Source organism: Mus caroli, chromosome X, assembly GCF_900094665.2.
Source record: "Mus caroli chromosome X, CAROLI_EIJ_v1.1, whole genome shotgun sequence".
Classification (NCBI taxonomy): Eukaryota; Metazoa; Chordata; class Mammalia; order Rodentia; family Muridae; genus Mus; species Mus caroli.
Genome location: NC_034589.1, coordinates 43,202,835 through 43,217,533, shown reverse-complemented (window position 1 = coordinate 43,217,533; position 14,699 = coordinate 43,202,835). Strand labels below are relative to the sequence as shown.

Below are 14,699 nucleotides of genomic sequence, written 5' to 3'. Positions count from 1 at the left end.
GTTGTTAACATGTAGAAGAATGCGAATCGATCCATTCCTATCTCCTTGTACTAAGGTCAAGTCTAAGTGGATCAAGGAACTTCACATAAAACCAGAGATACTGAGAATGAGTGAGAGATCCATATAGAAATCACAGCTATTGGAGAGACTCGTGTGTCTCCAAGTAGCCATGTATATAGCATTCAGTGTTGATAGGTATCTGCATGCTCTTTACAGAGCTACTAAATTGAGCCTGTGACAGGACACACAAGGCCTTTTGTCTGGGCCTCTTGTGTGGATCTCACACAGAGCATGATGCCCAGGAAAGTCTTAAGTGTGATCTGGGTAACCAGGGTGTGACCTGACACCTAGGTTTGCTTCTGTTGAGGCACTAAGGTGGTAGTGTGTTCTTTTTCTCCCTAGAACTGGCCCCTGGGATTTGCTGCTCAGGACCGGAGTTCACTCAGGCATCAGGAGCAAGAACTGGAGGCCCGGTGCTGCTGGATCCAGATGGGAGCCATGCGGGATTGGACCATTGCCTGCACAGATTTCTTCCCAGGAGAAGGGGAGTGAGGAAGGTGGGGGCCTCAAAGCTTCCTTTCCATTCTGTTTGTCTTGCTATGTTTTTATATTCCTTTTTATCTGTTTAATTACTTATTTAGTACAAAATCAGGTCTAGCCTCCTTAGATATGGCATTGATATAAAATGCAAAATAGAAGCTAAATTCTAGGAGTACGGCATTGCATACTTCTGACTCAGACAAGGAAGGCTAGAACAGTTCAGTTAGTGGACACTGCCTCTGTATTGACATTTTTTTCGGTCAGTGAAGGCAGGGACAGAGAGCTGCAGTCAGGACACCTTCTGTGCCAATACTGCCATCATGCGGAAAAGGTTTCTTGTAGACCAGCGCAGGCACACATACCTTCTCCTCCATCCTGCTTCTCCTCAGCCATGTTGAAGCAGGGAAGATCAGGGGGGTTCATGAATGGCGAAATTTCCCCGTATTTCACTCCTTCTGTAGGCAGACTGGCATCACAGGACCTTTCAGAGTATTAACGCAGACCCTGGTGCTTTAGGTCCAGTACCAAGTGCACAGCTGTTCTGAGGTCCAGGGACAGGAAGCAGAGGGGCAGATTCCACCCCGCTCAGCTGGCCATGGTAAGATATGAGCTGGTGTCCTAGGGCAGCAAGGCGCCTCCCTCTCCAGGTTTTGATGAGAAAGCACTGCAGTTCCAGTTTCTGTTGGTGGGTGAGGAGAATCTAGGAACCCCAACTAGAAACCCACATTATTCTTAATGTCTATAATCGCCCGCAATCTTCTGCCATTGCTAAGAATCATGGGAAGGAAGCTCAGTGGAGTGTCTTTCTTTTTATAAAACACAATGGTGGTTTGAAACTCCATCCCCATGACAGCATTATAGCTCCAGGAATGAATTTGTAAGAACTTCTTATTTCTCGTGCTCTCCTTTTCCAAAAACACCAATCACCTACAAAAGGTACCATGGAATATGATTATCTTGATTTTCCCTGACTTTGGAATAGTTTCATTAGTATTTTAATTTTTGTCTCTCCTGTTTGACAATTTGCCTCCCAAAAGTCAAAGCAGGAATGAAGATGTTTCTCTGAGTACTTTGAAAGGTTTTTGTGTGTGTGTGTGTGAATCTACTTTTTCACATCCATTTATCTGTTGTGTAATGGGCACACACATGCAGTCGCACAACCATAACATTCAAAGACGTTGAAATGCTCCAGGACCTTCCTCTTCTCTAGATGGGATGTAACACAGTGACCCAAAACTGGACAATGTGTAGCGAGTGAGGAGAGGCGTTGGAACACTCAGTTCCTCGTGAGATGTCTTCACCACGTCCCTCCCCGCTGTACCTAGGGAGCTATGCAGAAGAGGGAGCAGTAAGATTAGAAGCCCAGAGGGAATGCTTGCGACCATAAAAGCAGTATCTTCCAGACACAACAAGACTGACACATTAAAACCCACTGAGACCATGCACCAACATGCTTAGGGCCTACATAGGCGGTAGCTAGATGTCACTCTGATATTGACAGTGGAAAGTGGACACAGATCCACCCCTAAGCAAGATGCTTGCTTCAGTTGACACCCACTGGCCAGGGAAGTTTTTGTTTTCTTGAGTTGTTTGTCCTCATATAAACATACTCAAGGATAGGCCTCATACCTTCCAGGTAGTGCCCATCTCAAAGCAAACGCAGTGGTCATTTTGTTGATTTTTTTTTTTTTTTTTTTTGTCTCATATTGTTTTCTCTGGGCATATTCTTAAACTGTCTGCTGTTTTGCTAGTATCTTACACTTTATGAATTTGTCTTGTTAGGACTCTCTCTCTCTCTCTCTCTCTCTCTGCGTGTGTGTGTGTGTTATGTACTTTTGCTTCTGGTTTGTTTGTCCTTAGGATCTATGAGGAAATAAAGGGGAAAGCAAGAACACATTATAGTGTATGAAAAATTGTTTCCAATTAGAAAAGAAAAATATACCTCATACAAAGAAATGTCTTCCTCCCATTTTTAACTGAGATCTGAAGAATGGAGAGGTGTCTTAGTGGAAAGTCATACCATCTGCAGGGAGCACAGGTTATAGTGGTGACAGATGCAAGCTGTCCCTGCTTTTTTTTAGGTGTGTAGGCAAAGGGCTGTAAACAATTCAACAGAGAGTAGGACTGATGGAGGTGAGCTACAGGGCAATATGTGGGGATTTGTAGTCTGTGGGTACCTTCGCCTGTTTCCTTATGGCCCAAAGTTCACTCTTCATTCACACAGGGGTCGCCTAATAGCTGAGACAGATAATTTGATGAGATGTGAAATCCTTGGTGATAGATAGGAAACACACTCACTTATTACATGCAGGGAACAGTTTGACCTATGCCAAAAGGTTCTTTGTGGGGGAAATGTAGGTTGAGGCCAAAGTTTGGTTTCACAGGGAATACCTGACCAAGAGCACAACAGTGTGAGCTTGTCCTCTCAGATTGGGCCAAGTACAAGGCTGCCATTTTTCTTGCAGTTGGTGTGGGTTTTTTTTGTTTGTTTGTTTGTTTGTTTTTAAAAAAAACAAGAGGGGAGGGAGAAAAATGATTTAAAAAATGGTGTTTTTATAAGTATGTAGAACCATACTGTCCCCCATGAGGAATTAGCTTCAATGTAGATAGCACCATTCCAGCTTCCTGCATTCTTCTTAGAGTTGGGGTTGGTCTGTAGAGGCCTGGAGAAGCTGGCCTGCCTTGACTTTCAATATGGCCCTAGGAGAAAGAACTCTTGGTGTGATAATGAACGGAATGGTTATGTTTATTTATTTTGTTTGAATATTTTTATGCTGTTTTCAATAAGAATGTTTTAATTGTTCCTGAATGCATCAAAATAAATAGTAGTAGATGCTTTGAGATTGCTCATTTAATATGATCCTTTAATTTCCATATTTTCTCCTTAAAAAAGAACTTCCTTATCTTCTGAATCCATGCAGAAAAATACTTAAAATGATGAATTCAACAGTTAATGAAGACATAATCTTGAAATCAGGCAGTGAATGTGATTGCTAGGGCACGTGCTCTCAGCTACTGCTCCAGCCGGGTGCCTGCCTGCTTCTGTGCTCCTGCCATGCTGGACACTGATTTCCTACTGGAAACTGTTAAGCAGCCTCCAGTTAGATGCTTCCTAGTGACTCTTCACAGGAATAGAAAAGTAATAATATATTGTTACCTATCCATTTGGAATTTATAGGCAGTGCAATCTATTTGTCCCCCTTGGATTATGAGCATTCAGCATTATTACTTATATGATGGTAGTCAGCCGCCCATAGCACACACAAGGCCTGTTATTGTCTGTCAGGATATGGTGCCCAAGGAATGAGTGAATGTGGCTGAGAATCAGGGTTCTGGTACCCAGATGTGCTCTAATGCAGACACTGATGTTCCATATAGCATTTTCCTTATTCTTTCTAGAACTAGATCCTAAGAGCAGAAGATAACCATATGTCCTCCATTGGAGGTTGAACATTGTGGGGTGGAGAAAGGCAGAAATGCAGAATTTCGTCATTGCCTGGATGCTGACTTTATTCAAAGAGAAGATGCATGAAGAGTGTGGGTGCCTCAGGTTTCACTTGGCTTTCTCTTTCCTTCTTGCTTTGTTCTGGTTTGGTCTTTTGTCCTTTGGAGTCCAAGTCAGGAGGAGATGTAGTTGGTCTGGCATACATGTAAAATGAAAGCGGAAGGGGGCTGCAGGAGTGGATCTCTCTCACTTGGAAGGAGGAAGGCAAGGCTGCCACCATTACTGGACTCCAATTGTAGTCGCTTTTTTTTCTTTTAAATCGGAAAGCTGGGAGCAGAATGCTCTGAGCTGGTTATTGTTTCTTCTCTAGAGCAACACTGCCCTCGTGCAGAACATATTGCATACATACCTGAATGCAGGTCTCTTGCTCCATGGTGGGCTAACAAATAGTAAGGAAGGTATGGTCTGAGAGTTATTAGATTTACTCATTTATTTTATGTATGCCATCACACGATAGCTTTCTTCAAACAAAATCAGAAGACATCTGATCCCCATTACAGATGGTTGTGAGCCACCATGTGGTTGCTGGGAATTGAACTCAGGACCTCTGGAAGAACAGTCAAGTGCTCTTAGCCACTGAACCACTGAGCTTGGTCTGAGAGGTATTAATTATCCATGTTTGGACTCTTTCCCCCTCTTCTTTTCCCTGTAGAAAATATTTCATATGTACACAGGCACAGAGCACTGTGTTAATGCTTCTAGACATTTTGAAGAAGGTAGAATGTCCAGGGAATTCGTAAATGACCAAGCTTGTCCTATCCCAGCCCCCTCTCTTGATAGGCAGTTCAGAGGTATGGGCTATTGCAGAGTCTATTGTGTTAGTCCTATTGTCTGAGAGAAGAGTGCCCATTAGGTGTCCTGTGGTCCAGGAACAGGAAGCAGGGGGGTGGGATTTCACGCTGCTCAGCTTGTAGAATTAATCTATTAGCTGCTGTCCTATGGCAGGAAGGCATTTTCTAGGTTCCGTTGAGAAAGAACTACAGTCTGAGTTTCTGTTGGGGTCTGAGGTGAAGTCAAGGAAGCCCAGCTAGGCACCCACAGCTGCTCCTGCTGTCTGTAATCGGCCGCCATCTTCCGCCATTGCTAGGAATCATGGGAACGAGGACAGTGGCGCTGTGAATTTTGAAACTGTATCCTCATGGTGGCAGTAGAGCTCCACAAAAGAGCTTATGCACCGTTGCCTCCCGCCCTTTGTACCTGAAAAAAATGCCACTGAGACAGAAAGTTACCCAGGAAGATGGGTGCCATGGGTTTTTCTCAGTTCTGGGTACTTTGAAAAGTATTTTATTTGTGTCTTGTTTTTCAGGTGAAGCCCAACTAAAGCCCAAATTTAGAAGGGGTCATAGGATGCTTTTCCTTCTGTTATGTAGTGTGTTTCCCATTTCCTTTGTTTCTACTTTGTCCAGGTGCCTAGTTTTATTTAAAATTTTGGTACCCTTCTTTCTTTTACTGTTTATTCAATAAAGATGCACTATGAGATTTAGAAGCCAAGTACTGTGCGGTGAACACACGTAATTCAGCGGCTATACATGACGGGAACAATGTTTGGGTTACAGGTCCTACCTCCTGGTTTTGATCCTCCCTACTGGAGGTGAGGAACTAATTCATTTCTAAGTTGTGTGCCTTGGAATTTCCCACTTCCTAGTATTGTGAGAACTATCTGTGGCATTAAATCTGATTCATAATATGATTGGGATGGAAATGTAGAAAATAATTGAAATTAATAATGAGAACCCATTATTCTGATGAAACCATTTTATTAGTATATTTTGTTTTATTTTCTTTTTCTCTTTTCTTATTTTTAACAAAACAGGGTTTTTCTGTAGCCTTGACTGTTCTAGAACTCACTCTAGACCAGGCCAGCCTGAAACTAACAGAGATCCACCTGTGTTTTTCTCTGTTTCCAGAGTGCTGGGATTCAAGGCATGAGCCACCCACCACGGCCTGTCTTATAAGTTATTTTTACAGACTATTTTTTCCATGTCTGTCTTTATTCTGTAAGCTGAGAAAATTCATCTAATTATAAATATTTTCAGTAATGTTTAAGAGGAAAAATTGGCCAGCCTGAAGCCCACATTTATTCATTTGTATTAGTAACTCCATATTGCATTCAGGTATTCCCTTCCTGACTGTATATATTTCTGTAAGTCCAGTTAGTGCACACATACACAGAAACACACACAAGAACATATGCACCATCAGAAAGGCAAAGGGGATGAAAAGTGTTTCGTCAGCTTTGTCTTGCAGTAGTTGGGAAGTAACACAGAGACCCACAGCTGCACAGTGTGGAGAGAGTGAGAGTCTTGTGGAATACTTGCTGAGGAATGGCCTCTCCTCAGGACCCAGGGAGCTAAGCAGATGAGTAGCCCTTAAGATTGGGAGAGCCAGAGGGCATGGGTAACACCAAGGCAGCTGTCTTCTAGACACAACAGGACTGACACACATCGGAGCTCTCAGGCTCCCTCCTAGCATTTGCTGGGCCTGCATACACAGCTTGAAGCTAGATAGGACCCCAGCCCTGATGGTGGCAAATGGACACGGACTTCCACTCGTAACTGAGATGATCTTTAATTGACACCCACTTGCAAAGGAAATTCTATCTTTCTCTAATGGAGTTTCATTAGGTATTAAACCACACTTATGGGTAAACGTTTCTTTCGGGTATTTTTATTTTATAGGTCGTTTGTATGTTTATGTTATAGTTTCTGGTTTATAGTTCTATGGATTTTGTGTTTGGATGTGAAACTGTGTACCTGTGTGTAATACTTGTGCTTTGTGAAAGGTAACTTTTATTCTTCTGTATAATTGTTGTCTTGGAGCCTTATTGCCTTCAGTCTGCTAACCTAGGCCTAGTCCTGGAAGCTTTTAGCCTCTCTACAGTCGTATCTAGGCCTAGACTGTTTCCTGCCTCTGCGACTTGCTGCTGAATAAGCTCATTCCTTCCTATCTCTTTGTTATCTCTGACTGGTTGGTTATCCCTGCTTTTCTGGTCCACACTCCTCTCCCAGCTGACTGATTCAATCTGGCTTTTCTCTAGGTTTCTTACTGAGTTTCTGTGCTTGCCTCATACGAACACAAATGATCTGTTCTAAACTCTGGGCTCCTTCTCCTTCTCTGGCTCCTTCTGTCTTCATCTGTGTCTAGTTTGTTCTCACTCTGTCAGGTGTGTGCTAGGGCGGAGCCCTACCACGACAAGGGTTTGCCAGGTCACAGTCTTGGGGTTCACAATGCGATTAAGTATCCTGCAACAGTGCTTTTGCTTCTTTTTTAAAAATTTCTGGCCAGGCAGTGGTGGTGAACGCCTTTAAATCCAGCACTCGGGAGGCAGAGGCAGGCAGATTTCTGAGTTCGAGGCCAGCCTGGTCTACAGAGTGAGTTCTAGGACAGCCAGAGCTATACAGAGAAACCCTGTCTTGAAAAACTGAAAAGAAAAAAAAAAATTCTGGTTTGTTTGTATTTTACACCACCACCCCCCTTTAAAAAATAAATATAAAAATAAAAATAAAAATAATAAAAAAAGATGGGATCTCTGTAGTCCTGGCTGGCCTAGAACTCAAAGATCTGCCTTCTCTATCTCCTGAATGTTAGGATTGAATGAGTGGGCCACCATATAGTCTCCTGTTTGTTTTTTATGTCTTTTGGTTTTGTTTGTTTGTTTGTTTGTTTGTTTGTTTTTTCAAGCCCTGGCTGTCCTGGAACTCACTCTGTAGACCAGGCTGGCCTCGAACTCAGAAATCCCCCTGCCTCTGCCTCCCAAGTGCTGGGATTAAAGGTGTGCGCCACCACTGCCAGGCTTCTTGTTTGTTTTTTAAAGGGAAGTAAGAAAGGAGACCTCGAGTTGGGGGGCAGGGTGCAGGGTGGTTTAGAGGACATGGGTGGGGAAGGGGAAACCATGATCAGAACATACTGTGTGAAAAGTTATTTCAATTAGAAAGAAAGGAAAAACACTTCATAGCAAAGGAATGAATTTTCATTCCACTTTAAGCAGAGAACTGAAGGATCAACAAGGTGTCTATGTCCAAGTGGCAATTCATGCTGTATGCAGGGAACATAGGTTAGAAAGTGGAGTCCGCTGTGAACTGTCTCTGCCTCTTCTTAGGTCTTTAAGCAAAGAGCTGCCAACTGTTCACCAGAGTATGAAAAATGGAGGTGAACTATAGTGTCGGATCTGAGTACAACATTTCAGACAAGATCTGCCAGAAGAGTAGATCAGAGAATTTAATGTGAAGGTGATTTAACTCATGAGAAAATATGAACAATGAGGTGGTTGGTGAGACTAAAGTTTGGTTTTATGGAGAACACTAGACCAAGAGCACAATAGTTTGATCTTGTCCCTTCCAATTGGACAATGGACAAGGCAGCCATATTTCTTGTGGGTGTTTTTTTGTTTTTTCCAACAAGAAGGGTGGGAGAGGACATTACAAAGTGGTGCTTGTATAAGTGTGTAATCCAATCCTGCCACCATGAGGGAACAGTTTCAAAACAGCGCCACTCCAGCTTCCTGGCCTCTCCTTAGAGCAGTGATTCTCAACCTGTGGTTTGCAGACCAGATGTCCTACATATCAGATATTTATTTTTATTTTTTGGTTTTTCGAGACAGGGTTTCTCTGTGTAGCCCTGGCTTTCCTGGAACTCACTTTGCAGACCAGACTGGCCTTGAACTCAGAAATCCACCTGCTTCTGCCTCCCAAATGCTGGGTTTAAAGGTGTGCACCACCACCGCCCGGCATCAGATATTTATATTATGATTCATAACAATATCAAAATTACAGTTATGATGTTGCAATGACAGTAATGTTATGGTTGGGGGTCAGCACAGCATGCGGACCTGTAGTCATGAGGAACTGTGGTAAGGGTCACATTAGGAAGGTGGAGAAGCACTGACTGGGATTAAGGTTGGTCTGTAGAGGTGTGGAGAAGCCAGTGCTAGAAGTTGGACTTCCTTAGCTTCCTCTGAGGCCCTAAGAGAGCCTACATGCTCTTAAGTTATCAGAGAAGTTCTGCTTACTGTCTGGAATAGTCTATGCTGTTTTCCATCAGAATCTTTGAGTTGCTCCTGAGTACATAAAAGTAAGTAGTAGTAGTAGCTGCCTTAAGAGTGGCTGCTTGACTGCTTATTCACTATGGCCCCTCAATCTCCAGTTTCTCTTTTAAAAAGTACTTTCTTATATTTTCAATCCATGCACAAAAATATATGAAATGATCAGTTCAGCAACTAATGAGAGCATAATCTTGAGGGTGTGCTGTGAAAGTATTCCTGGGCTTGTACCATGCCTGAGGCCTTCTGTTTGCACCAATCTGAACATTTTATCAACAATAGAGGCAGCTGCAGCCCCGGAAGTAGAAGGTGGAGGCAGGGCGATGAGAAGTTTAAAGTCATAATGGGCTACCATGGGTCTTTTAGACCCTATCTCATGAGATGAAGGAAAACCTAACCTGCTAAAGAAGCAGGAGAATACAGTTAAAAGCTGTTGAAGTGGGTTTTATTATTATTTTATATTGTATATAAAAATCCATCAGTCTCTGAGGATTATTGAGTGAATAGAAGAATCTTTTGTAGAGTCTCTGCGCTAAGATCTGTTATTAGAGATGCCTTCCTCTAAGCACCAATATTAAATTCCAAACCAGTCTTCTCCCTTTTTATTGGAACGTTCCTTATGTTTGATAAGAGATTTGATACAGTGGAATAGTATAGGACTTAGAATGCTGGGCAAATAAAGGCCCGGATGCGTGAGCAACACTGCTTAGAGGATGCAAGGGCACATTTGATTTCTAAGAAATTAATTCTTTTGCTGAATCTTTGGTTCAGGTAGAAAATCAAAACAAAAATGAGACCCTTCAGAAGATCCTATCAAAAGTGAAAACCCTTGTGTTCCATGGCACCTTTTTCTCTGGGTGATGTTTCTCAGGTAGGAAGGGCACTAAGATGGTGTTTTGATGACAGCCTGTGCATGAGTAACACCACAGGGATGTAGAGTTGCCAAGAAAGCCCAATCTCCCATGAAGCTTCGCAGTGGTGGGGAGCATGCGGGCTGGAGAAGGCTAGGGTCTTGAGCTTCCTATGTCGACCCAGCTAGTCACAACCCTCGATCCTTTTGCCTGAACATCTCTAGGGTGGGAATCACACATAACCCAAGCACGCACAGGTCCAAGATAAAATTGTAAAGTTAGAATTTAGGACAGAAACAGGAAGAAGCCTGGCTCCAGAGGTGACTCATCAGTTAAGAGCACTTCCTGCTCTCTGAGAGGGTCTGGGTTAGCTTCCTAGTACCTAACTAAATGGGCTCACAATTTCCTGTTAACTGTAGTTCCAGGGGAACCAACACCCCTTTTGGCCTTTGTGGCTACTTGCACACACATACATTCATACACATGAACATATACATATACACACACACATAAAATAAATCTTCAAAGAAATCATGAGGCTATCAACTTGTATTCCGACTTTAAAAGTTTGTATTATATATGAATATAAAATTACTAATGTATTACATAATACATTGGGTTTTTTTTTTTTTTTGGTGTTTTTCCTCTTAGTTTCCAGGCTAACATATATTCATTAGACTATGCTAGCCTCAAACTAAGCTATAACAGTTCCTTAGCCTTGGCCATATTATATATAATAACCTCCAACCTTTAAAAAGAAAGACATGAAAATCATTGTGCAGCATAATTAATTTCAATGCTCAGTTAATGAGTGCTTCATTATCTATAATGAGCTGTGAGTCTAATCATTGGGTGAGTTGGAGTCAATGTGGAGAATTCATCACTGTTACTATTAAGTCTAATGGAAGCGTTTTCTGGATCCTGCCTATGGTGAATATCTTATATCTCAATGAGGAAAGATAACACTGATGCTCGACTGAAATGATGGAGAATAAGATCCCCAGTGAAACCAGGGGAACTTGCTGGACTGTTGAATGCGCTCGAACACTGAAAATGCTCGGGCTCTTGCAGCATTAATCGTCAGCAGTCACAGATCCCTCCTTACAGGCCACGGCCTGCTGTCCATACCGGGACCTATTACATCCATCACTATTGGGAGTATGAAACCTAGGGAGCAAGGAATCTGGCTGACATCCTGGCTTCCTGGCCCACTTTGCTCTAATCCAGGTACTGACTTAGCTGTATTTTTTGTTTCCTACCTAGAACTGGATGCTGAGACGTGCCCCCTAGATCCCAAGACCACCAGGTACCATGAGCAATCACTGGAGCTGGAACACTGCTGCCTGAAGAAGAGAAGAAGTGCAGGCTTGTCATTGTCTATGCTGTTACTTGTGGTTCCCAGGTCTTCAGAGAGGATGCACAAGGATGGGAGGTGGGTGCTTCAGACACATTTGGAGTCCCCCCCACCCCACCCCGTCTCTCTGTCTTTTGCTGCTTGACTTCTGATACAGGACCTTATCCGATAGATGTGGTGTCGATATAAAATTAAAATGGAAGCTGACTGTGCAGATCAGTTTTCCTCACACAAAAGAAAAACAGCCATCAGAGCTGCCATTTATTCCAGTTTGAACAGGCAGGGGCAGAGAGCTGTTCTAAGAACAACTTTAATTCTCTGGGGCAACACTGCCCACCTGAAGAAAATGTTTCCTACAGAACCACACACACACACACACACACACACACACACACACACACATTACACACACACACACACACAGAGACCTTGGCCTCAGCCTTCCATCTCCTCAGCCATTTTGAAGCAGGGAAGATACCAGGAGGATTCATGAATGGTGAAGCTTGCCCATTTTACTGTATTTCACTCCGTCTGTAGGCAGACTAGCATCACAGGACCTTTCAGAGTATTAATACAGACCCTGGTGACTGAGGTCCAGTACCAAATGTGCAGCTGTGCTGAGGTCCAGGGACAGGAAGCAGAGGAGGTCCAGTACCAAATGTGCAGCTGTGCTGAGGTCCAGGGACAGGAAGCAGAGGGGCAGGTTCCACCCCGTTCAGCTGGACATGGTAAGATATGAGCTGGTGTCCTAGGGCAGCATCGCGCCTCCCTCTCCAGGTTTGATGACAAAACACTGCAGTCCCAGGTTCTGTTGGGGCCTGAGGAGAAGTCAAGGAAGCCCAGCTAGGCACCCACAGCTGCTCTGTAATCGGCTCCACAGGCTCCTGCTGTCTGTAATCAGCCGCCATCTTCCGCCATTGCTAGGAATCATGGGAAGGAGGACAGTGGCACTGTGAGTTTTGAAACTGTGTCCTCATGGTGGCAGTAGAGCTCCATACTAGAGCTTGTGAGTGCTTCACCCCCGCCCTTTGTGTGTGAAAAAACGCCAAAGATGGCTGCCCTAACTTTTTTTTAATTTTAATTTTTATTTTTATTTTTCATTTTTTGAGACAGGGTTTTGCTGTATAGCCCTGGCTGTCCTCAAACTCGCTTTGTAGACCAGGCTGGCCTTGAACTCAGAAATTCGCCTGCCTCTGCCTCCCAAGTGCTGGATTTAAAGGCGTGCACCACCTAGCCCCATTGTCTGTCCTAACTTTTACCCAGCTTTGGGTAGTTTCAAATGTATTTTATTTTTTGGTCACCCGTTCCATGTGAAGCCAATCTGAGGCCCTAGTTGGTGGGACTCTTTTCCTTCTGTTATGTAGGGGTTTCCCCTTTTCTCTCTTTAAAACTGTTGATTTTTTTTCCTTTTCCAGATACTTAATGGTTTTCATAAAATTTTGATATGATTAATTTTGTGTAGGTTTTACATGATAAACATATGGTAGCAGATTAACAAGCCAAGGACTATGCTGAGCCCTGGTGCTAGTGAACTACAAGAGGCAGGATGGCCTGGGCCTTTCCAGTAGGCTTCTGTCTTTTACTCTGGGAGTTCCAGAATATCTAAGTCCATGCTACCATGCCCAGAGGACAGGAGTAGGTTTCACTTTGTCTTAAAGTAAAACATCAATAAACAAACACTTGCCAGTTGATAATTATATCACAAAGAGGATGTCCGTGCTTCCCAGTTGTATTAGTCAGGGTACACTAGAGTTACAGAACTGATGGATAGCCTCTATATAGTGAAGGAATTTATTGATGACTTACAGTCTGCAGCCCAATTCCCAACAATGGCTCAGTAGTATCTGTGAATGGAAGTCCAAGGATCTAGCAGCTACGAAGTCTCACACAGCCAGCAAGCAGGCAAAGGAGCAAGAGCAAGACTTCCTTCTTTCAATATCCTTATATTGTCTCCAGCAGAAGGTGTAGCCTAGATTCAAGGTGTGTTCCACCACACCTCTAACCCCGGATGACCTTGAATTCTGAGATTTAATCTTAGGCACTGTGCCTCAAGATCTCCATACCAAGATCCAGATCAGAAACTTCTATCTCCAAGCCTCCAGATAAGGTTCCCTGGTGAGCCTTCCAATTCTGGATTGTAGTTCATTCCAAATGTAGTCAAGTTGACAACCAGGAATAGTCACTACACCAGTTTTCGCCTCTTTCTGCCTTCATCCACCATGTTTACCCTTTGAGGACAAGTCAGTCCAAGGGAAGTATAACAACAGGTCTGAATGGAGAGGGTGCAGTGGAGAATTACTTCTGAAAAACAGTAAGAAGCCCCAGACATCCACGATCCTGGGCCTTTATCTCTAGATATTTGTTATGGTATTTATTTACAGGCTTGAGGATGGGAGAGGGGTACTGATGGATTGCCTTTGTGGCCATATGTGGTCTCCTCCTGCTATCCTGCAGACAGAGCTACAGTGTACATTCATTATAGCCTCATTCCCATGAGTCCCAGCAGTGGGGAAACAATGCCAGGTAGGATACTTTGGGTTCCACACTGGGACCCAGTGCCTTTCCTCTAGAGCAGAAGAAGTGTGGGCACCAGTAATGTCTTGGAGCTGAAAAGGAAGACTAAAGCGCCAACAGCAGTGCTGTAGGGACAAGCTGACACAGGAAGTTGTGGGCCCAGGCCTTTGGGTCTTCCTATGTGGGGCATGACAAGAAGAAACTCCAGGGAAGAAAATGCAGGCTCTTGCTGGAAACTTCTCTCTCCACCTCTTTGTAGTAACATGCTACACATTTTAACCTATGTCTTCATGCTAAGATATAGAGACTCCCATGTAGCCAAGCTGCTCTAGCACACATTATATAGCCCAGGCTCCTCTCAGAGGTTCTTGTCTTGGTTGCAAAGGGACAGTATAAGACTGAAAGTATATAAAGTGTAAGGACAATAACATGTGTATATAGTTAAACTATGGAATCCGGTAATTGGCCTGTAATGTTGGACATTCTTGTGTCTCTGCTCCAGTGTGAAGTAATGGAACTCCCATTGAGAATCAGGGACAGATCCATTTGGAAATCAGTCATTGGAGAGACCTGTGTTTTTCCAAGTAGCCATGTATATAGCATTCAGTGTTGATAGGTGTCTGCATGCTCTTTACAGAGCCACTAAATTGAGGCTGCACAAGGCCTTTTGTCTGGGGCTCTTGTGTGAATCTCACACAGATCATGATACCCAGGAAGTTTAAGTGTGATATGGATAAGAAGGGCGTGACCTGATGCCTAGGTTTGCTTTTGTTGAGGCACTGAGGTGGCAGTGTGTTCTTTTTCTCCCTAGAACTGGCCCCTGGGATTTGCTGCTCAGGACCCGAGTTCACTCAGACATCAGGAGCAAGCACTGGAGGCCGGGTGCTGCTGGATCCA

At 43.6% G+C, this 14,699-nt stretch overlaps 1 protein-coding gene across 9 annotated transcripts in view; it reads left to right on the top strand.

Annotated features, from left to right (window-relative positions):
* Window positions 1-14,699, top strand: part of LOC115030086 — a 67,423-nt gene that overhangs the window by 28,778 nt on the left and 23,946 nt on the right. For 4 of the 9 annotated variants that reach the window (XR_003835695.1, XM_029473252.1, XM_029473251.1 and 1 more), the window contains one exon: window positions 403-557. The exons of 3 other annotated variants lie outside the window; for them this stretch is intronic. Coding sequence is in view for 3 of the 6 variants with exons in the window: in XM_029473252.1 (XP_029329112.1) it covers window positions 403-557 (155 nt within the window). In the remaining 3 variants the exon portion in view is untranslated. Of the gene's footprint in view, window positions 1-402; window positions 558-11,197; window positions 11,367-14,613; window positions 14,694-14,699 lie in introns of those variants that run through there. 2 more of the 9 variants (XR_003835702.1, XR_003835698.1) reach the window with 2 other exon arrangements.